This window comes from Polyodon spathula, chromosome 21, assembly GCF_017654505.1.
Source record: "Polyodon spathula isolate WHYD16114869_AA chromosome 21, ASM1765450v1, whole genome shotgun sequence".
In the NCBI taxonomy this organism is placed as follows: domain Eukaryota; kingdom Metazoa; phylum Chordata; class Actinopteri; order Acipenseriformes; family Polyodontidae; genus Polyodon; species Polyodon spathula.
The window spans coordinates 4,787,460-4,811,309 of NC_054554.1; the positions used below are offsets into that span (position 1 = coordinate 4,787,460).

The following is a 23,850-nucleotide window of genomic DNA, read 5'->3' on the forward strand; positions in this document are numbered from 1 at the left end:
TGTGTCAAAAACCTTAAAGGTGTAGTACTGAAGTTTTCAATTAAGTTTTTACTGATCTCTTATCACATTACAGTTGAACGTTCCGTTTTTAAATACATTTGCTGAAACAATCTGCAAATTTAAGGCATATGGCAAGACGGTCCTGCATACAGGCTTTACTGAAGAACTGGTGGGCGGGGGTTCTTCAACGGGGAAACACGGTTACATTAATAACGATTAGCATCCTATATAACCTGCTAAAATAATGACAGCTAATACACAACTTAATTATTCTGTATTTTTATTAACACTTAATTTCACATAAAAAAAAAAAAAGTTATTTCTAGTTAAGGCAACCCCAGATGAGGCGTGTCTCTTAATTAGAGGTGCGTTCACGAAGGTCCTTCTGCGCAGATTCTATGCATAATCTGACCAGTTAAGCCAATGATCTTCTAAGAATGATCTCTGTGAAAGCACCCATTGGCTAAATTGGTCCGATTCTGCACAGAATCTGCGCAGAATGACCTCCCTGAGTGTTTTAACAACAAGCCAATCAAAGTAAATCTAATACACGTCAGAACCAATAGCCAATCACAGTGTCTTAAAGAAGCGGGAAGGCGTTGATACAGCTGAAATTTCCCGCGAAACTCTAGTGACTTACTTTCTCGTTTGGTACAGTAGTGGAACCTGTAATTAATACTAGTTTACAGTTATTCACGACAAGTTTTTCAAGACAGCCAACAAACATGGGCAAGAAATTAAGAAGATTGGCATCCAAATTGGGGTTAAAGTAATCACGTATGTAATAATAGAACTAGACAAGCTGTGTGTGTTTTAAAGGTACTACCCGGTATGCATTATTTACATTGACATTGAGCGTTTATTCGCTAGTCACAAATCTTATTTTTCTTAGTGTAGGCAGTAATTAAATATCTAAAGCGTTTTAAGGCTACAAGTCATGTTTGCCCTGCTAATGATCTCAGTAGCCTGGCAGTAAATACAATGTTTAAATACTTTTTTTTTTTTTTGACAAGGTGGTGCACAGTATGGCTGTTATCGTTACTTTACAGGGGGATACACCCCTATGACAGATATTTAGATAAAACAGATTTGAATTGCCGGCATTTACCTCGTGCATACTAGTCTGTGTCATAATGACTTAGAACAGAATGGAAGGTTATCTTGTTGTCAATATGTACATAACACTGGCACACAAACCTATGCTTTTCGCATGCACATTTTTACATATTCTTCACAGAACTCTCTGATATGGTCGAATGTATTATTTTTAAATGTGTTTTTTTGATGTGTGTAATTATATGGACGGTACTATTGCTCGTTGTAGGAAAGCAGAAGAGTACCTCCCGCTGTCGCAGGTGAAATTCACCGGGCTGTCCGCACATGCAACAGCAACCAGCAATGCGGTCATGTGTGTGGACCTGGCAGCAATATCAATGAAACACCCAGTGGACAAAGTAAGAAGGCATGCAGGGTGTTTACGTTAAAGTACACTGCTAACCTGATGTGGACCTACCTGTATAATGCATAATTGCAAATGTATAATTGTGGATAGAAATCTGTATGTAATATGTTGAAGCCAGCGATCTAGTTATGTTCTAATTGGTATACAATTCATCTTATGTCATGTTTACATTATTATTATTATTATTATTATTATTATTATTATTATTATTAGGTGACAGCTGCAAAATGTTGATTGTATTAAAATGGATGGATAAAATTGTTCCTCTCAATTCAATATAAAGTTTGTATTGGTGTATGTGGAGAAACATTGGATTAAGTAAGAAGATATGCCAGAGCTATTTGAATCCCTGGATTGCATGCTGGGTCTGGTGTCCCAAATGGGGATCCGAGACTTGGCTGTTCAGCATGGTTGCACAGAGGCAGTGAATACAGCAGTGAAGAAACTGCACAGGTGAGGAGGGAACATGATAGCTTGTATGCAAACTGAATTGGATTTCAATGCATTCAGTTGAGGGTAAGGAGTTGTGGTTGGTTCTATTCTGACTTTCATATAGTCTCAGTGTTCTGGTTTCTGAACGATCCAGAATGAAATATCCTATTAGTACGGTATAAAATTATATTTGATCTTTGTTTTTGCAGATCTCAATCCAGTCTGCCCGAAGCACAGCAAAGTGGATTGGCTTTATCAAAGCTGCTCTTTACCACTGCAGCATTGTTAACAGCATTGACTCTGCACCCAATTGGAGAAGTTTGGACAGCAAATTTGCAGTAAGTAATAACTGAGGACAAAACCGTTTTGGAAGGCACGAGCGGCCATGTTTAATTACTTGCTATTGGAGGTGATTTTTTTTATGCTATGGATGTAGGTATTAAAACTCTTCAGACCTTCTACTTTTAAGGGGTTCCTGTAAGGATCATTTGTAGTGTTGTTTATGTGGTTCTTGCATATTTAGCATTGTAATGGTTTTTAAGTGCAGTAGTGTTCTTGTGAGCCCCGCAGGTGAATCTGCTGAACAGATCATATCAGCACGAGACAGAAGACATTGCTTGAGTACATAGAGAACAAAGATGGTAGGAAGACAGTCTATTTATAAAACTTAACTACAACTCCCCATGCATTTTCTTAAAATTCTCGGTGGTTGACGTCATGAAAATAACACCATGCTATTCGAGTATGCAGTAATTGGTCTCAATTTGCAGCTTGTTGGCACCTAAAATTGTTTACCGGCTTCTGTGGTTTTGTTTTGTTTAATACAACAGAAGAGACAGCAACAATGTCCAAACAGCAAAAGTCCTGAAGAATCTGTCAAGCAAGACTATGAAGAATGAAAGAGAAAAATCCTGGAAAATGCAGCCAAAACTAAGGAAGTGAATACCTGCTGAGATGATCCTATCTGATTGACCTAAGCTACAGTTTCTTTAACTTTTTTTACAAGTGCCCACTTCTGTGATGTTTTAAACCAGTAAGCTATTTTGTGCCACAATAGTTAAGAGGTTGCAAATCAGACTTTGGGGACCCTGAAGTACAGATAACTCTACAGAACACAGAGTTTACAAATTGATAACATCTGAGATGGAAGACCGTTGTCTTCAGGTACACTTGATGCATCCTCTGGTTAAATATTTCATGTATTTCAGTTGAATTGGTCGTTCTGCAACCGATGGCTGTTCTATACTGTCAGTGCAGATGTTTGTTTATTGAAAGTATACAGTATCTCATTATCACAGGGTTTCAAACCCCATTGAAAGTGAATGACGGAGTATCATTGATGCTTTATTAATGCCTTCACATTGTTCATTTGCTGTCTACACAAATGTTCATGTGTATTTCTCTCTTTAATACTTGTTTTCTCATTTATACATCTTGATTTGCGAACCCTTAATTAAGCGATGACTATTTTGTTTTTATTGTATGAATCATTTTAATAAATTAGAAGTCCTGTGTTTGTTAGGTTATTTATTTATTTTTTTTTTTTAACTAGTGTTGCTGCTAGGCATGCCACATTTCACAGGAGTAGGTGCAAAGCATTGTTCCATAGCCACGAAGGTTAGTTGTCTCTAATAAAGGTAGTCATGACAATTCTGTCTAAAAACCTCGCATTAAATTAAGCCTATTTTACATCTGAATAAATATGTTGGAACATAATGATCGAATGGTGAAACATACTGCTAGAATCAAAATGGTTATTTCGTTACCATGGGAGATGCACAGATCATTACACTTGTTTAAAAGGGCATGGCACATACTGAGAAGCAATTATTTCACAATTTATTTTTTAACATTGTACAGTACAGTAGGTTTGTAGTGATCAGCACAAGTACATGCATGTGCACCAAATGACTGCTGCCTTCACAGAAGGTAAGTGGAACTGTGTATATGAGTACGCTGGCCAACTGTGTGACATTCAGTTGTGATGGCCAATTAGGGGTTAAATGCCCCTCTATATACTTTTAAAAGAACACCACACCTTTTTGTATGGCTGTCCTTTGGTTTACTTTATGTCAAAGTAGTGTACATATTTGCATATAAAACTATGACTATACAGCTGAAAAAAACACAATTGTATATTCTAATTTTGAAACAAATAAAACCCATGATTGGTTTACCACAATCTAGTAATTATGAGATGATAAAATTATAGCTGGAAATGACTAAATCGATAATAAAGTACTGAAAAAAAAAAAACCTTGCTATATTCATTTTGTATAGATTGTTATAAAAGTAATGGTTCTCTGACAATATACAGATAGCAGCTTTGCATATTATTTTAAAATATTTTCTTTGTGGCTTCTAAAATGTGGGCCGATAAGTAGCAACAGAACTAGGAAAGGTTGAGTAGTAGTGTTCATTGTAACTGTATGTAACTATCAGCAATATTATTTATGCAAAATTTATCAACAATACATTTCGCCACTTCATTAATTACAAAAAAAAAAAAAATCAAATCAAATGCTTAGATACTACAGCTAATGTAAAAAAGTAATTTTTCTACAATTCATCGTGTCTATAAGAAGCAGAAATGCAATGCAACCACAGGAAATGAGTGTGGAGTAGTAAAGTCCATGCCAAGCCCTGTTCAGCCCTCCTGACCCATCTATGCAGGATTCACAGACCCGCGCTGGTGGATTCTCTTCAGTCTATTGGCAGCAGCGACTACATAGAAATGTTTCTGCCAAAAAAAAAAAAAAATACATTGTTTTTAAGCTACTGTGAACAATTGGTCCAATCTTAATGTAATTGCTGCCCAGCCTTTTATAGCTTAGAATCTTTGGTTCTACTTCAACAGAAAAAAAGAGGTTCAACAGAAAAAAACAGTGATTATGTTGCTCGTGCTAAGCAGAGGTAAGAAAACAGATTTTAAAACCTGAAAGCTAGTCATTTAAATGATGCATTATGACTCGGTCCCTATCTGAAGTTTAGGGAATTAATGTGCTGTTCAGACCACTGTAAAACAAGACATATTTGTTTGAGCCCAAAATTATTTTTTCTTAAAATCGTAAACTATAATTTTTTGCAAAATTAGCCAAACGACTTTTTTTTTGTGTGAGTGGTGTAAATCTAACTATTAGTTATTTGATCTGCTAAAATATACAATTCTGTGAAGTCAGACATCCATTCCTTTTGCATAACAGCAAAATCAAAAACCACAAATATTACATTTGCAAATACCAGTTGATCTGACGCAGAACCAATTACCTTCCACTGTCGATGAGCCAAGTAACTCTTTAAACGAAGCTGAGACTTGAGAAGAACTTGGCACCTTTTCGCTTTCTCTGCTAAGTTGTTCAACCAGTCATGCTTCAAGCATCCAGTGGCACTCATTCGGCTGCTGTTAAAGAAAGAGAAGCCTGCACTTTAACCCTACCTGTGTACTTGAGGAGATTAGAAAAAAAAACAAACAAGAATTGCTCAGTGGTATATATTTGTCTTTTTGTATTATCCTCTTATTGTGTTGTACTGGAAATATTTCATACAATCGGTCAATATCCATTGTGTTGAACAGAAATTTGAATGGCTTGAGGCATTAGTTATTCCATAGTCTGTACGTAGTTAACTAGTTTGTCTCATTGTCATTGTCTCATTCCGAAAAATAGAGCGTTACATGCCCCCACATGTTGTTACAACTGTTTAAATAATTAAACTGTTTAAGTAATTTTCCTTTTCATTGTTAACATCCTGACTTTTCTGTTCGTACCATGGATTGTTATGGTTGTGATACCTGTTTGACAATGTGGGTAATAATCCATATACTACAGTGCACTAGAGCAGACGTGTAACGCTATATTTCCGGGAACCCCACAACCTACTCTTTAAGGGGCTTTCACCTGGGTTCAGGAGCTGGTTTAAACTTCTAGTTGTCTGACAAAGATATATATATATATATATATATATATATATATATATATATATATATATATATATATATATATATATATATATATATATATAATAGGCTAAACCAGCCAAATCGCAATCTAGTTGCCCCTTTGGATCCAGTTTCCTTCCTTCTGTTTTTCTGGAAATGCACTGCTATGCACTAGATATTTCTATCACAGGCAACTAAAATTGAAGAGCAGCTCCTGAACTAAAAGTCAGAGCACAGAGAATAAAAATAGTATGGGTGTAATTGCAATAAGAACAATTGCAAACATCATGGAAAGGGAAGGGGTTGGGAAAGTAGTCTGTTAAGCTCCTTACTTTTTATAGGCAGCAAATACTGTATGCCAGTTAGATGAGTATTTTGGATATAATCCACGCAATTGATTGAAAATGTACTCTGCTCTCTTCAAAAATGTATGAAATGTTCTCAGTAAAGGGTCATGTTATCCAGCTGCAGTCCTACTTCAGCACAAACTGGAACATGAGCATGCTTTAGAATTATCACTACAAATGAGTTGCAGTGTGTCCTGTGAAAGCCCCGTTCATTACTAGAGATCATTGCAGCCATTTTGCAGCCACTGCTTGCCAACCAAAGCTGTGAAGCAACATATTGTACTAAGACACAACAATGGGGTGCCTTGGAAAAAAAACCTCTGTGAGTTCATTAAAAACAAATCAATACGAGGGTCTCTTGAAATGAAAAGATTGATCATTCCAGCAAGAATCTGTAAAAAGAAGCAGTGGCAGCATTAGCGAAAGAGCATATTGATGTTCAAATTATACAGGGAACAACAAGATTTCACTTAATGGTTATCCTATGTGGGGAGTAAAAAGAAGCCGATCTGGCCTGGTGGAGATCGTTCTAAAAAATGGGTCTATCTGCTATATCCCCTTCGGTCACAAATTCTTTATTAAATGTTTTGAAAGCTAAACTTAAAGGGATGTACTGGTTCATGCTCCTGTCAGTACTCTAAATGTTAAGTATGGGGCATACCATTTTTCGGACACTAGCAACCTAGAGATGAAGTCTTTGGCCTCCGCAGAGACATTTCCAAATGAGTCGGAGTCAAACTCGCAGCTGCCATGGAGGATATTATTCATGGTGTCCGTGTCGTTATCTCCAAGGAAAGGAGACATCCCACTCAGGCTGGAAAAAGCACATTGTCGTTACAGACCAGTCCAATGCTCCAAATCACGCTGTTACTAAGCAGAAGTAGGACATACTTCAGGGTATTTTTAGTTTCCAATGACTGACAGATTTGCAAAAGAACAGACAATCCAACTGCAGGCATGTATGTATTACAAGCATACTAATTTACAGGTGATGAGCAAAATGCCTCCTATAAAGCCAGATACCAAAGCGATTTGTATGATTTTTACATCACACCCAATGTACAGTCTACCATTTTTTCTCATGTTTATAAATAGCATTAAAAGATTATACTGACTTAGGGACCCAAGGATGCAAATATCCTTTAAATCAATGTTTAAGAAACAGTCAGCATTTCCCAGTGACACATACAGCATATACGTGATAACTCCTACACTCCACATATCAGTAGGGAATGAAACAAAGTCGTAGTTCACCACTTCTGGGGCCAGGAACTCAGGGGTGCCGAAGTTAACTTTCAGCTTCTCACGGGGTCTGTACCTGTCCCAGAAGCAAAAATGTAATCAATTGATCACAAAAAATTGCATTCCATTCATAATGCATGCCAAGTTCTCTCATTAATATATAGTTGCACTGTTACAGCTGAAGAAGTTCCACTTTTTAAGACATTCAACCAGGTTATGGGAATTGGGCTTAACCACAGGAATAACTGCATGCTTTCTACCCCTAGTACAATGTGCGTGTACATGCATAAGGCTTTGCTTATCACTTCTTTGAGGATTTATCTGGTATAAAGTTTAATAAGTCTTGTATAGCTCATTGACATATAATGGCTATTTATTTTACCACTGTCAAAGCTGCAATGTAGGAACCTATAAAGGCAGCTAATTATCTACCAAAAACAGCTTCAGTGCATTCAACACTCTGCTACTCTGTAAAGGGTATAGGTTGAGCTAATCAACCCCTGGAATTAATGAAGGGTCACTTCTTACCTTCTTGCCAGTCCAAAGTCAATGATTTTTATTTGATTTCCTGTGTGGTTTACACATAAAATGTTTTCTGGCTAAAAAGAATTAAAAAAAAAGAAAGTAGAAAAATATTTGTATTTTTAATATATATATATATATATAATTATATATACATATATTTATTAGTATAATTATATATTATTATATATATCTTATACCCATAAAAAATACTAAAATAACACAGTATTATTTAAATACTCAAAATTCGAATGCAAATAATGTGATTATGCTAAAGAAAAAAAAGCATACAGCTAATGTAATCATTAATGATGTACCCTACCTTGCTTTTTACAAAACCAGTTTATTACCTTGTTCATATATTTTCAATAGTTTAACCATTGGTACCAGGCAGGGAGACAGAACATGGTGTTATACACATTTATTTTCTTGCAATACACACAAGGTGATTTAAAACTGAGCTCCACCACATTGTCCAGAAAGTCAGGCGTGATGTTTGAGCCTTACCTTCAGGTCTAAATGGAGAATGTACTGCTGATGTAGGTACTGAACTCCCTCACAGATCTGTTTGGTAAATACGATGGCATCCAGTTCAGTGAGCTGATAATTATCGATGATTCTGTCAAATAATTCTCCTCCACCAATACTGCAGAACGGCAACAAAACAAGCGGTGAGTAGACTTTCCATCTACTGGCCTGGCAATTTAAACTAGAACAATTGTTTTTCTTCATGTTTTTATTACACTTGCTGTGTAGTTACAGGCATCAGAACAGATCTCAGTGTGAATGTGTACAAGATCACTGATTTGTACACTATCGCTGTTTGCGATGCTGCAAATGTGAAGTCTGTAAATCAGCTTGGATTTTTCCTCTTCACAGAGAAAAACCACAAGAACGCGAGGAAAGCACCAATTTAAAAAGCTTTTGCTATGATACAAAAATGTCCCCGTTCTGTAGAAGAAATAAAAGTAGAAAACTGCTCCTATCATCAATTATAAGGGCTTATACAGTCTTCCATTTAGTTTTATTGGAACCAGTTTTGCCTTGGAGAAAAAAAAATAGATAAACTGTAACTTATGGGTTCTTTAGTTTACTTTAGAAAACCAAAAAATTATATTAAGACCTCTCAGGGCATTGGGGTTTAATAGAATCTTCTTAAGTTAACGGTCACAAAATGCCTGCATTAAATGAACTGAAAACAAAAGAAAAAAAAATAACTTGATACTACATTCGCCTTTATTATGTTGCTTTAATAACCCATTTAACCCATATAAACATAGATAAAGATATAGATATGGAACTGCATAGCTCTAACAGGTGGCTAGAGGTGCAATTAAGAGTTCTACAGTTATCTGTGCATCAGCTTAGCATCTGTTACAAGTACTCTGTGTGGGTGCGCAATTATTTATGATGAAAAATGTTAGAATTGAAAAACTTCCAAACATACTATTCCATAATCAAAGTCAGATTGTTCTTGGACTCAAAGGCATCATACAGCTGGATCAAATTGACGTGATTTAACTGGTTCATGACACCAATTTCATTCTTGACGTCATCCTTAATCAGAGAAAGAAAATAAAAAGACAAACATCATAAAATAATCCACTGTATTTCCTAACACCTCTTACAACTGTGGTGGGAGGGATCCTGGATGCAAAGGGTTAATGGTTAAATGTATTCCCAATTGCATAGCACTCAGTGTTGATTTGGCTCCAATTGGCATACAATACAAAGTAGTTTGATTATTGTTGCAGTTCCTTCATATTTCAGCAGGTGGTGCTAGTAGGTAAGTGTAAATCTTTAGGACAGCCCACTGTTCTGATATATTATTGAATCAAGTCCCCCCACCACTTCCCATAAACCCCTCAAATAACTTGATTAAGTTTAAAGGCCAGTGTTCAGTGTAGCTACATTTAAGGTACTGGTTATGCTATTTAAATCAAGCTTGTCCAGTTTTTAAATAAAAAAAAAAAAAAATGTTTCACAAACTTGGAATGCAAATATCTTGTTGTTTAAATGTCTTGCCCCGATAACTTGTTTTTTGCATTTATGATCACATTACTAAAAAGATGGTATTGTCATGGAACATTGTACCCAGATATGTTACATCAAAGTCACTATCAGTGTCCGATATGTACAAACTTTGAAGGTACTGTATAAACAATGCTCGGTTGTTGTGAAACCATTCTTACTATGGCCCTTGTTTGTTATTTAAAACACCAGTAAGGTAAAGTTGTGTCTTGTGAATGGAAAGGTTAAGTGCAGTTAAACAGGATTGGAAGGTTCCAGAACAAACCCATCAATGGAGACTCAGACTGTGTCAGTGTGAGATAGCTATGAATAGAATGTGCAGATGGACATCCATAAATCAGCTTCACAGGAACTACAAGCCCTGTGTGTCTGCCCATGTATCCTTGATTCACTGCTTACCCTGTCCTTCAAGCCTTTAACTTGTATTATCTTGGCAGCCAGCATGAGGCCAGATGACAGCTCTGCACACTTGTGAACCTGGCCGAATCGTCCCCTGTCAACACAAACACACACAGACAAGCCATAAAGTGATTTTCCCTAGAGTGTGAGATAGAGGAGATGGAAATAAGAATACTGCATATACAGATTCACATTCTAGATCGTTAAATAAATGGGAAATCATCGTGAAAATATACACTGCCCGAGTCTGCAGTGCTAAAAATATTTGAATCTGTGCTGGTTTATAATTTTTGGAAGTGGGACATTTGTTGCCAGTTTCACCTCATTTGGAGATTTCACTTAAGTAAACAAAGTTCTGGTAAGGCTTTCACTCCTGGTCGTTGATCATTGTTAGAAAAGAGATTTCAGGGTACAACTGCTCTTGTGAGACACCTGAGCTTGCTTATTATATTTTTCAGTAACAAAGATCGACTGCAAAATGAATGACAATGCAATTATATATAAATAATAAAGAGACAGGACTGAAGTAGTGAAATAGAAACCAACAATTTACTTCTAATTTTTTTTTAATACCTGAGAAAAAAAAACAGGAAAGAGAAGAGAAGCCACAACTATCAATTTATTAATTTTCTTATCAAAGTCTCCTGTCGATTTTAGTCATTTCATATGTGGGCCTGACATTAGTTATACCCTTAATTCTTGCCCCTCTTCTAATTATTTAACCTTAAAATCCAATTCATGTTGAGTGTTGACATGTTTTCGTGAAAGTATTTGGCCTTCTATAAAGAGCACAGGCCCTTTTCAGAATTCTAATCTGTTTTTAGATTTTAGTTGCGCCAGCTATAGAAATATAACCAGGGGCAGCAGCTGGGAGATGTCTGCAAGCGAGCAGGCCTTCTATAACAAACTGCTTCAAGTTCACCTTGGACCTATTTCTATTCTTAAGATTTGTCCAGGGTCAAGGGAATTAAAGTAAAGACCTTTACCTCTTACTGTTACTTTAGCAACGTAGTGCAAAGTAACACTCCACTGGAAATAATAAAAAAATACCTTAGCATAGCCTCTGTCTGGCTAATTTCAAGCTCTTATTTTATATTTTATGGCTTCCTTTACAGTCTGCAGTCTTTTTTTTGTATTTTGAAACCAGTTCCTGGCATCTTTCTGGAGATAATTTTGCCCATTCTTCAACATGTAGAGCTTTGAGTTCTGTAAGTGACTTTGGTTTCCTTTTTACAACAGCAGCCTTCAAGTCAATCCACAACATCTTGATGGGATTCAAGTCTGGGGACTGAGATGGCCAATCCATAACTGCAATCTTCCTTTTTTCAGAAATTCCTTTGTAGACTTCGCAAAATGCTTAGGGTCATTATCCTCCTGGTATACAAACTTCTGTCCAATAAACTTTCTAGCACTGAGTAACAAATGAGAGTGCAAAAAGTCTTGGTATTTTGCAGAATTCATTGATCCTTCCACAATACAAAGACCCCCAGCGCCTGAGGAAGAAAAACAAGCCCATACCATCACACAACCTCCATGTTTAACAGTGGGCATGATGAACGTTTCTTTAAATTATTCTCCTCTCTTCCTCCAAACATATGTTTGCTTTCTTGGTAAAGAAAATTTATATTTTGGATTTGTCTGACCATAAAATTTGGTTGAAGAAATCATCAGGTTTCTTCAAGTATTCAATAAAAAAACTCCAATCACTTTCTTTTGTGCATTGTTTTTAACAAAGGTTTGCATCATGGTTTTCGCCCAAGGGTATTCATCTTATTAAGGTATCACTGGATTGTTCACTCATGAATTTCTTGACCATCTTCTATCAATTCTTGTGTCATATCTTTTGCAGTAATCCAATGATTTTGCAGGGCTGCTGGAATGATTCTTCTATCAGATTTTGCAGAAATCTTTCTTAGTCTTCCACACCTGGAGCTAGTTACAGTAGTTCCTTTCTCCTGTGTTTGTCAATAATAGCCACACAGTGTTTTTTGGTAAACTGAGTCTTTGTGCTATTTTCTGGTATTTTCTCATTTTTCTTTTAGTTGTATCACTGCCGTTTTGAGATTGTTGCTGTACCCTTTAGTTTTAATCATTTTTGAATGTTACCTCACTCCCTACCTCACTGTTCACCTAAGAAAAAGACATAACTGGATCTATATTATTAGTCTAAACTGGTACATTTTAACAGCCTCTCTCTCTTTAGACACCACTGTAATAAAATAAGTAATTGATACAACTTACCCTCCTAAGAGCTCACTCTCAATGAGTGAGTAGTACGAGGTAACTGCCATGTGCTTGGCACTTACAATACGATGTTCAAAAGGCGCTGGTTGAGACGGGGTGTCATCTAAAAAATAGAAATAATTCACATTAATGCACTCCAAATGTTTTCTTCTGAGCAATAAATAGTTACACTTGACTTACAAGTCAATAAACACCTACGGAAAAACAAGCTGAATTTACCCATTGCTTACTTTAAGCCTGACCATCAAAATGGTTGCCAGTTAATGGGCTAAAAATCACACTTACAGTTCATCCTTATATACGTTTTAACTACAAACACTGTAGTGTAAATAGCTGCATATCCAAACAGAATCCTGGTACTTACCAATGATAACTCTCAATGCTTTTTGAGGTTCAGCATCTGTCACAGCTTTAGTGTGTGAGGTCTCCTCAGATTTAGTCTCCAATTCTACTTTGGTTTCTGTTGCTGAAGTCTTCTTCTCAGGCTCAGTTTGTTGTACAGAATTGGTCGACTTTGGTGACTCAATTTTGGAGAGTTTTTCAGCCTTATTTTTCTTGACACTGTCATTGTCTATATTTTGTGCTTCACTGGCCTGGGTTTTCTTCTCATTCTGGGTTTTGGCTGGGGCTGTATCCTTTAGGGGGGGTATGGGAACTTCAAGGTCTTTTTCAGAGCCTGTATCTTTGTTTTTTATCAATAGTACAGCGCTTTTGGAGGTTTTGCAGACCTCTTTTTTCTCTACCTGTGGTTTTTTGGCTCCTTCAACGTCATTTTTAGAGCTTTTCTGAGCTGCTTCTTGCTGCTGTGTAGTTGAATGAGCTCCTTGTTCAGCCAAACAAGGCTTCCTTTTTAGTTCACTGGGAATGTTATGCTTAATAACAGGATGCCTAAATTAAAAACACATTGCAAAGTTTAACAACAAATACATTAGAGCTCATAACATGCACATTGAAACAAATAATAAAACAAATATATATTTTTTTTTTTTACCTTGTTAAAGCAAAACTGTTAGCAGTCCACAGTTATTTTATGCACAAGTTACACATACACAATCGAACGGCAGACAGGGTCCTGTTTCATGATTAAAAGAAGAGCTGCATTTAGACCTGCCAAAATTCACATTTTTTGATTGACCCCTAAAGAAATATGTACATACATGCTGGTGCTTGTCACTTAACAGTCAGGATAAAAAAGGCAGTAAAAATAGCAGAAAAGCCTTTATTTGCAGGCGCATCGTGATTATTTTGTGTTTTGATTAAGTCTTGGTTCGAAGATGAAGGTTTCAGTTTGTCTGTACATACGAGCAATTTGGTAAATGAGTTAGCAAGGATTTGAATAAAAGTGCAGCCTTTGAAGAGAGCATCTACTGTATTTGATTGTGTACAGTACCTTTCTCAGAGTTTTTCTAATAAATTTTTTTATGAGACTGGTTGGAACTTGCCCATGGTGACAACACATTAGAACGCATTTGCAATTTAGAGGGTTCAAAGGATTTGGCAACTCTGTTTAAAGATTATGAAGTGTGCTTTTCAAAAGAGGTAGCTTCTGTTTGATGGGAATCTTTTGTTTGCACAAATATCATAACTGCATGCATTAGATTAAAAGCTGATGAAAACATTTTAATTACCACTCAAGAGATGTTGCAGTAGCCTCATTCAGCTCTGGTTTGGCAGCGGAGGCTGGAGTCTGGGTCTCCCCTGTTATAAAAGCAATAGTGATCTCCTTTTTCTGATAGTCGGGTCCATCAGGGTCATCTGTGTTCGCTCTAACATCATGCGTTTCTTTAATAAAGGTCTGTGTTCGAGTGGGTTCTTTGCTTTTGATGGTGACCTCCTTGGGTTTCCGAGACGGTTTATTCTCTGCTGTATGTTTGGTGCTTGTGATACTGAGCTCTGAGCTCTTGGTCTCAGCGAGCTCTTCTGTGGATGTGATAGGAGCTATGGGACTTTCATCCACTTGATTGTCGGATTGAGATTGAAGAGCCGAGTTGACCCGTTCATCTGTTTTAGTTGGCTGTTTCTTCACACCTGTATCATCTATAAAATAAAAAAAGCAGGACACATGTTTGAATCCAAAAGTAACCACTGTATATGACAAAAGTAATCACTGTATGTGACAAAAGTAACCACTGTATCTGACAAAAGCTACATCAAAGATGTGGAAACATGCAGATTACATGAATTGAACTACTCACTGCCTTTATGATTATAACACATGTTCTGTTTTCATTATTTACATTTCATACATATTTTTTTCAAAATGTATTGCTTATAAACATTGAATGATGCTCCTTTTCTCCCAAGTATAGAAGGTGTTCAGTAACGTTACATTTCCATCTGCCTCTGAGACGACTTGAAAGCAATTTGAAATTAGACTAATTTATTTCCATCGTCAATTACAATTGGACTCTGTGAACCCCAGTTAAGAATGTGGGCTGGCAGAAATCGAAAGGCAGGTTTTAAATATCCAATATGCAAAAAAATAATAAAAAATATGTAGGCTGATCATGAAGGCTGTGAAATATATTTGGAAGTTGGTGAATTAATTTATAAATAGCAACTGTACAAAAACATCATACAGTAAAAACAGCTGACTGTTTGACTTTTGTGTTTTGTCCAGGTTCAGATTGGATTACAGATCGTAGATTATAGAAGACCGGGATGAGATGAGTTTTACTGACTGGTTTCATGGTGCAGATGGAAACTTGGCTGAGCGGAGGCTTGTAACCCTAAAGTGCCCTCAGGAGATCTCCTGAACTCCGCCTGAATTGCTCGATTGCAGAATTCAACTTTGGGCTTTGCATCCGTTTCCTTTTTCTGTCAAAAAAACAAAAGAACACATAACAGTGAATTATTATTTCCATTATAAAACAAACAACAGTGAATTTCTAACACATAGTTATACATGTACAATCCCCGAAGGAAAAAAAGGTGTTTTAGAATTATAATGTTGTTTTTTTATTTTGTTTTATTTATTTATTTATTTGTATTTCTAATGTTACTAGCCATTAGAGTATGGTTAAGGTCTATCTTTACTTTTCTGCTGTTTAAAAACACAAAAGCATAATCTGAGTCTACTTTTAGAGACATTGATTAAAAATAAATAAATAAAATAAATGACCAGTATATGCCTACAGAAGCTCAGAAGATATACACATTTTTGGCCTGTTAGGGGTTTTTCAATTTTGGTAAATGTAAGCAATGTATTCAAATACTTGGCCCATAGTATTATTATTATTTTTTTTTTTTTTTTGTATTCCACCCCAGAATGGATGGTGCAAGTTTAATTTATTATTTGGTAGTGCACACTGGATACATACTTAGCACAAATTTCTGAATTACGGACTTCTCAGTGAAGCAGCTCTCGACAGAACACGGCTGTCTTTGGGTGCCTATAAGCAGCTGAGGGTCTATTCTCTACTAGGGTTATTTCATTTTCTTATAGTTTTGCTTTGTAAAGTATGATTAGGCATTTACAGTTATAAGTGGAATACTGGAATTGTAACAGACAAGAATATGTTATTTGGACTGTGCATTAATTGCTTAGGTTATCACTATATAATAATAAATAATAATAATAATAATAATAATAATAATAATAATAATAATAAAATTACATGTTTTTCAGAATTACATTTCACCAACAAATGTTGCCTTCAAAGTTTTGTGAAGTTGGGATTATTACTGTATTTCTAGTGTCTCTCCTTTTTAGCTGTGGTTATTTAGCTGTTATAATTCACCTTTTCATGCTGCTGCAGTGCAGAAAGAAGTTGTAATTAACCAATAAGACAATTTATTTATTTTGTATTCAACTTATAAGAAATTCAAATATTCATACAATGCACAAAATATTCTTTTGACATTCAAATAAAAATCTGAAAAAAAGAATGACTATTTGACTAGATTTCTAAAATCCATAAATTACAAAATAAATCACAAATATTGCATAATTACAAATTTATTGCATTGCATAAATATATGAATATATATATATATATATATATATATATATATATATATATATATATATATATATATATATATATATATATAACAAACATTCTGTGGCGGTTGGTGTTATAGCTTCATTCTAATCATATATTAGGGTAAAAACAATCAAATCTTCCATACAAACTGACCTCTTCTGTGTTTTCTGAAAGACTGCCTTTCCTCCAGGGAACTGTGCCCTTGAGGATATAGGCCAATATTTTAGAACTTTTGAAGATCTCGCCAACAAATGTAATGACTCTGTCTGTGGTGGAGACAGAGAGTTCAATCACATCAATTTTCTCTCTTTGCTTGTTTGTTTCCTGTTGCAGGGACTTCAGCAGGTTCACGCTTTCAGTGCACAGAGCCTTGATCTCATTGTATAAACTCAGCTCTCCCTGCTTCAAATGATCTTCTCCAGAGCTTGGAGGTTCCTTTGCTGGCTTCAGTCTTGCTATGCCATTTTCCAGGTTCCTGATGCTCTGGTAGACTGCTTCAAGCTTCTTCATGACTTCCGCCTGACTTTTCGAAATTTTCTCCACTTTTTCATCCAGAAGATTCAGCTTATTGTCTATGGCACTGAGACTAGTGCCGGGCTTTTTCATGGGTGAATTTGTCCTGGTTCCACCAGCACGGTCCAAAGTGCCACCTTCATACATTTTGGCGATACATGCCGTAAGAGACATCTGTTTATTCATTTTTCCAATAGGACGTCTGTTTCACATTCAACCATGCACTTGCTTTTTTTTTTTCTTCTCCCACAATTAGCCAGGCTTTTAAGGGTTAATGTTCTTTCCACAGCAGAAGCTCTTCTGGGACTGATTCTCTCTTTGTGCCAGTGGAATGACACTACTCTTAAATAAACACCTCTGCTTTGATATGCTATCCGTTTTAGTTTTCTACAAGGCTTTTAAATGAACTACTATGGTATGCACAGGCCAAATACTTTCTCTCCCTTGACGTCACCAAAACATTTAAAATTGTTTCTGAAGAGGCTGTTGATTGCCGGGCATTTGAGGAATTACCTTTTCGCAGTGCAGGCATGCAGTAGAGCAGAGCAAGATGTTCAACTGGAGGCAAAGGTTTGTTTTCTTGCTTTTTTCCTACCTCAAGCATATTTCTCCAGTGTTTGCATTGAGCAGGAATGAGTTGGTATTATTGACTCAGAGATAGCTACAGCTGTTTTACTGTAGCAGTCATGGAGAACACATGTTCTCAAATGGTGTTAATGCAACTAACGCAAAGTGCATTGGCTGCCACCCCAAATTAAAAATAAACCTCTCTGACAATGGAATGAAAGGCTGGTCTGGCACACCAGTATCTAGATTGCTCAAGTTAATTTAAATCCTGATAAGGTTGTTTATTTAAGGGGAAGTTCCATGGAAAATTACTTCATAGTTCTTTAATTCCATATATCTCACCATTTGATGGAGGGTATTGTTTTTCACATCTGTCTCATCTTGTCTTCACCACTTTTTCACAATTTTTTTTTTTTTTTAAATCTCTCTTGCGTCTTCTCGGAGCCTTGAAGCTGTTGCATGCTATGGTCATGTGATCAGTCACTTAAGAAAATACTCAATGAGATTTACTACTGCCAATGTAGCAATCAGTTTTATTACTACAATGTGTAGAAACTGAAACAGTGTCACCTTTTCATTAGCTTTGAATATGAGGAGTTAGCCCAAGTGGATATAAGACACTAACATGTTACATGACCATAGCAGGACAGCAAGATGATTTGGTTGAGGACATTTTGGTAGCTCCTGATATTTGCTTATAATGGTACATATCGATTTCACCAACCTGTCATGAAAATATTTAATACAAAAGCTTGCCCTACTAATTAAGAGACCAGCAACAAAAATATTTTACCGCTAAGAAGAAATCCCAGAAGATGGAGGCACCAGGCAATGTTCAGGACTCTATTAACATGTTATGAGGAAGGGTGGAAGCAGCCAAAGAGTAAGTAACAGGGTTCCGAAACATATAGTGTTACACGTGCTGCTAGAACTGTTAAATAACACGCCTGTAATCTTTCTTTTAATTGTTAACATCCTGAAAACTTTTTACACTTATAACTTTCAAGTCTTTTCAAAGATCCTTTCAAAATGCCCGCTCTAGTCCACTGACAGTGTAAGGATTGTTGCCTACATTGTCAAACAGGTAACACAGCAAGAAAAAACAGACTTTAAAGTTATAAAAGTAAAAAGTTGTCAGGCTGTTAACAATGAAAAGAAAAATGACAGGTATGTTATTTAAAAAGTTGTAGCAACACGTGGGGATGTAGAACGTTATATTTTTCAGAACCCCGCTACTTACTCTTCAATGCCAGGTTTGCATTGAACTGGTGTACCGTTTAACAGATTAGAATAGTTCATTTAACTTGGCTTGTTAGAGAATCCCAATATAGCGTGACAAACAGATCTGGGTACTGGTTTGTTTATGCACAGTTGCTTAGAGATGTATGCTCTGTGTCCAACCCTTGACATTTTAGCAGAATATATCAAAGTAAAAGTTAAATTAAGTATTACAATTTTGTCAGGTGTGCATAAATGGCATATATCACTTGATCATATGTAACAGCTACTTATGAAATGTAACAAAATGTAGACACTTCATAAAGTGCCCCATTTTTTGTTTCTTACAACAAAACATAAAAGAATATAATTTTCCTTACATGTAATTTAAAAAGATAATTAAATAATTGTTTAAACCTTATTTTAAACAAGCAATACAATGATCAATTATATTACGCAATGGCAAGGACCCTATTACTTATTTCAATGGGTTATGTGATGTCATAGCTGACACGGGACATCAGAGGACATTACCATGGTTCTTTTGGAACCTAGTTTTGTTAGCTGTTTCTTTAAAATCATTTTCAGGTTTGCAGAATTTCCAAGAATATATTTCTCTCTTACAAATCCTCTATGAAAAAATTACATTTTTTTTTTAAATTGCAAATATCCAGCATTGATTTCCACCTGTTTTAGATGCTAATGAATTTTTCCAGTTACCTAAAATAGTCATTTGTTTTGTTCCTGAAGGGCAGTTTATATGAATTTCTATTGATAATAATTACATTGGAGCCACAACATATTAAAAGCCTAGTGAAAGCATTGTAAATGAGAATGGTAAATAGCTAAATGACAGAACACATCCACACTTAGATAACATACTGTGTTTGCTTGTCATCTCTACCCAGTATAAGGAATTTATCTGATAACTGATGTAAACAAAAAACTGGCTCAACAGCCAATCAACTGCAAACTGCCCAAAGTATCCTAGTTTGGTGGCACAGTTTGTTCATGTAATCTCAATTTAGAATATGGTTTCCTTTACCAAGAACAAGACTTGAAATGAAAGCCATGATGGTTTTTTCAGTACAGCCAGTATTCTGTGACCCTGGCGTTGATCCCTACCCAGGACAGACAGTACAAATCCTGACTGGTTGAGGTAAGCTGTCCATCTGCCAATAGTTTTGATAGGTCTCAGATTGCAGCAAACAGAAGAATATAGGCCAAGCTATATATAGCATACACTATCACCCAACCTTACATTTGATTAGCCCATTGGCCTAGTGCAGTGGTTTCAAACCTTTTTTATAAACTGTACCCCTTCTGTCTGGAAGTTTCAGCTCAAGTATCCCTTTCCAATAATCACTTTTCTGATAGGTAACACAATAAAAGGAAAAATAATCTGAATATATAATTTATGTCACAACAGTGTGGGACTGACAAACTGATGGTTTAGAACACAATACCAAACAATAATTCTTAAAACAAGCCTTTGGGTAGACAGAATCAAAAGGCAGTATATGGGAATCTCTTCAGAAACACACATGTTCGCTTTCTAGTCAGCAAAGTTATTATAAATAATCCCAAATAGTGTGCACTGTGATTGTTTATCACGTTACCATTTACTTCCCATCTCAGCATAATTATGTGTGCCGTTCAATGTTTACAACATCATTAACCTTAAGATAAAAACTATAACAACTAACAGTGATACACTTATTAAAGCCAACATAAATATGATCCAAAAGAACTCTGTATAACTTTCTGTGTTTCCTTCCTTTGTTTGTCTTTCACAAGTAAGAAATGGATGAATTTTTGACTTGAGAAAAGATATACAGGTAATCCAGATGTACTCTTATCAAACACTGTAAATAAATTCAACCAGCCGCTATTGCTTTTACTAAAATGCAGCCGTGACTAAATCAAACAAAACACGAGTTGAAAACTGCAAAGTTCATGAACACTACTGTGCACTCTCCATAGGCAGAATCGCCAGATGTCTACTTCACCTATCCTAATATCAGTGTGGAAATCCACTCAATTGAAATCACGCTTGCATACAGGTGTATGTTTATTTTGAAGCTATGCTATACTAACCTTTGAGCTGCAAAACAAAAATGAAATATTTATGCATAGTGGTTTAGAGACAATATATAATACAGTTTTAAAAAATCAATTTAAGATCATTATTTTGTTTCTGAGTCATCATGCATACCCCCTATGATCCTTAGAAGTGCCCCAAGGGTATGCCTACCCCCGGTTGAAAACCCCTGACCTAGTAGATATATAGCAGTTAAGCAAAAAAAAACTGCCATAACACTGTCAATAGGAGAGAACTGATGTTTATGTCTTTGATCTATAAGTGTAGCACACAGAGTCCTTAGATATATCATTATATAATTAGATGAGTGCTATAATTAAAATTGATCTGCTCTTTACCTTCAACAACTCAAGATGAAAACATCAATGATCCCGTCTGAGGAGCTCTGTGTCAGTAGAAGTAGCTCTTGAGTGGAATAATTAAAAGGTTATCATGTTGTATTGCTTTCAAGCTGAAATGTCCCATGTTATCGTGTTATTGAAGTACACTTTTCTAAGCTTTAATCATTGTCTGCCAAAGTACAGTAGCTGGCAGACAGACCCACCTCAACAGAATAGCAAACAAATATCTCCTGATTTTTAAACAGTCACATATTCCTTTTGTTTAGTGTGAAGTTCAATAGTCGAATGACTCGTATCTATAGTGAAATGTGCGTTTAATGAATCCCGCTGCTGCTGTAAACCTGTTTCCTGCTTTTGCTTTTAGAATTTAGCTGGATGGATTTTCCCGATTCACAAATTCTGCTGCTCACTGGCATAGCAGCAGATTTCAATGCAACATTCTCATCTACAGATAATGTGAATTCACAAAGGAATTTTTGCCACAATGATTGCTTAACCCTAGTTTATAAATCACGCTGGTCAATGCCAGTATGGAAAGTGTAAAAATAAGACTGTAACTTTCCCCCCAAACCCAAGTATATCCATTATCACCAGTTAATCACCTACTGCTATTATTTCACTTGGTGCCAGTAATACAAACTGCAGTATATATTGTACATTGAGTCCATTGTGTACTCATGAGGTTTAAAGAGGTGGTGTCAGTAATTCCAATGTTAAGCATGTATAATGAATTAATACAACTCTCAAGTTTCTTTTAAATTCATGTAATGTATCCAGTCAACACCCATTCGATACACAGGACACACCATATTAAAACCTTAGTTATGTCCGTGATCATCGAGGTTCCTTACTGCGTATCTCAATTCTTTTCCTGTATCACTTACTTTTCTTTCATTTCATTACAATTCCAATGACATTAAGTGATTTTGTTTGTATTCCTTTGAGAACTCAATATCTGGCTTACAATAGCTAGAACATCCTAGCTTTTTTCTGTGTAAACCTTAAAAAGAAAGAAAAAAATACAAAAAAAAGGACTTACCGTAAACTTTTCTATGTATGCAGAAACGTTAAACCCACCAGTGCTGAGCAGAAGGGATCTGTAGACAGAGGTCCTCATCACTTTTACCCATGCATTCTTTCAGGTCTGTTAGTCACTGTCTGTGTTCCAAGTGGTAATGAAACTAGGCCCAAGGAAGAATTAATTATGCTGGAACTTTAACTGCGTTATACCAGGCAGGCATTGCATCGTATACAACACGTTGTCGGGTATTTGTAATACCCCATTGTGCTATCACTGATACTTCACCAGGGCAGCACCCATGACCTCGCCACATCATCCAAAAAGATAACAGCTGCTATAGATTACACTGAGTATTTCGGGAATATGAGGAGTCAGTCTAAAAATAGGCCCACATTGGCTTTTGTCTGGATAATTCCAAGGTGAGGGACTTCCTGTATTGTTGAAGGTATAATCGCTTTAATCTTCACTGATAGGAAAATAGCTACTGAAGCCCATGCATGGCAATTCTACAAAACGGCTTTGGAAGACAGGCTATAGTTCTTTAGTCTTCCCAGTATGCTATAGTGTATTGGAAACACAGGGGTTCAAATTCATGTAAATGTGATATCATCAGTGGCATCCAAGTTTCTGGGTAAGCCTGTGATATGGTTTTGTTTTAAGAGCTCAAATGTGGCCAAATGTCAAAACTGATAACAAGCTTCAAGTCTTTTGTTTTGGATGAATGTTGGAAACAAAATAATATCTTGCTGAAGTGGTCATAGGATCATGCTGTGTGACCCACTAGACCTTTATAAGATATGTCAACTAGTCTAGGTTGTGTGCAACTATTCTGTAACAACAATAACAAAGCAGAAAAATCTCTGTTACACCACAAGTGGGATGATAGTGTATGTCTGTGAATAGTGGCTGCATTAACAACTAGTTCATCGAATATGCCAGGTGTTCCTGCAATGGCAATGTTTGCAGATAACCTACCACCAGAAAGCACAACTCAGGTAGCAAGCAGGTAATGATGGATCAAGCCCAAAGATATGTGCTATGTATTGTAACAAGCAATATATGTGCTACAGTGACACAAATGGCAGAAACCTTCAACACACACCTGCTTCCACAATATGCCCGAATACATGCTCCTGCCCTCAATATAGGCCAATTATATAACCATTATATTTCAAATACAGCACCAATAAATCCCATTACTAGAAGGTGTTACTAAAACGGCTTAAAGATGAAATTGTGAAATAAACTAAATACTGTATTCCACTGTTTCTAGTGCCAAATCATACTTAAATTGAAGAGATCCAGATTTAAATATAGATGTGATGTAAGTGTTTGTGTTTTAAATGGGGGCTCCATCATGTACTTATGGGTGTTTCTGAGGATTTATCATCACTACTTACCATCCATCATATGCATAGCTTGTCTTAGGCTATGCATGCCTTTGTATTGCTGTCATTATAAGGCTCTGTCTCAGAATGCTGCAGTAG

At 36.1% G+C, this 23,850-nt stretch overlaps 2 protein-coding genes across 5 annotated transcripts; one reads left to right on the plus strand and one right to left on the minus strand.

Annotated features, from left to right (window-relative positions):
* Positions 1 to 620: 620 nt before the first annotated feature.
* LOC121296191 (origin recognition complex subunit 6-like) lies at positions 621 to 3,614 on the plus strand. 2 transcript variants are annotated; one of them, XR_005947035.1, is made up of 4 exons: positions 621 to 777; positions 1,325 to 1,454; positions 2,104 to 2,232; positions 2,725 to 3,614. XR_005947035.1 is itself a non-coding variant. In XM_041221469.1 (3 exons), the coding sequence occupies exons 1-3, from the start codon at positions 1,791 to 1,793 to the stop codon at positions 2,834 to 2,836; spliced, it is 366 nt and encodes a 121-aa protein (XP_041077403.1). In that variant the 5' UTR covers positions 1,732 to 1,790; the 3' UTR covers positions 2,837 to 3,614. The 2 variants fall into 2 exon arrangements, 1 of the variants encoding a protein (XP_041077403.1); XM_041221469.1 differs by lacking the exons at positions 621 to 777; positions 1,325 to 1,454 and adding an exon at positions 1,732 to 1,915.
* Positions 3,615 to 3,711: 97 nt separating this feature from the next.
* On the minus strand, positions 3,712 to 22,585 carry LOC121296189 (myosin light chain kinase 3-like). Of its 3 annotated transcripts, none has more exons than XM_041221467.1 (13): positions 22,382 to 22,585; positions 15,298 to 15,433; positions 14,245 to 14,653; positions 12,981 to 13,504; positions 12,614 to 12,719; positions 10,373 to 10,466; positions 9,390 to 9,499; positions 8,450 to 8,588; positions 7,949 to 8,019; positions 7,368 to 7,496; positions 6,840 to 6,992; positions 5,162 to 5,294; positions 3,712 to 4,634 (listed from the first exon to the last, which is right to left on the minus strand). In XM_041221467.1, exons 1-13 carry the CDS (start codon positions 22,457 to 22,459, stop codon positions 4,560 to 4,562), a joined length of 2,157 nt encoding a protein of 718 aa, XP_041077401.1. In that variant the 5' UTR covers positions 22,460 to 22,585; the 3' UTR covers positions 3,712 to 4,559. The 3 variants fall into 3 exon arrangements, with proteins under 3 accessions (XP_041077401.1, XP_041077398.1, XP_041077399.1); XM_041221464.1 differs by lacking the exon at positions 22,382 to 22,585 and adding an exon at positions 16,756 to 17,781; XM_041221465.1 differs by lacking the exons at positions 3,712 to 4,634; positions 5,162 to 5,294; positions 22,382 to 22,585 and adding exons at positions 5,914 to 6,570; positions 16,756 to 17,777.
* Positions 22,586 to 23,850: the final 1,265 nt, after the last annotated feature.

Bases quoted from the DNA above. Each gene is read 5' to 3' on its own strand.
- LOC121296191 (XM_041221469.1), top strand. From the start codon at position 1,791: ATGCCAGAGCTATTTGAATCCCTGGATTGCATGCTGGGTCTGGTGTCC. The intron at 1,916-2,103 runs GTGAGGAGGGAA...TTGTTTTTGCAG, and splicing joins GCAGTGAAGAAACTGCACAG to ATCTCAATCCAGTCTGCCCG. The intron at 2,233-2,724 runs GTAAGTAATAAC...TTAATACAACAG, and splicing joins GTTTGGACAGCAAATTTGCA to AAGAGACAGCAACAATGTCC.
- LOC121296189 (XM_041221464.1), bottom strand. From the start codon at position 17,301: ATGAATAAACAGATGTCTCTTACGGCATGTATCGCCAAAATGTATGAA. The intron at 13,505-14,244 runs GTAATTAAAATG...TTTTTAATTTAG, and splicing joins ACTGCAACATCTCTTGAGTG to GCATCCTGTTATTAAGCATA. The intron at 8,020-8,449 runs GTAAGGCTCAAA...AATTCTTTTTAG, and splicing joins TTCTCCATTTAGACCTGAAG to CCAGAAAACATTTTATGTGT.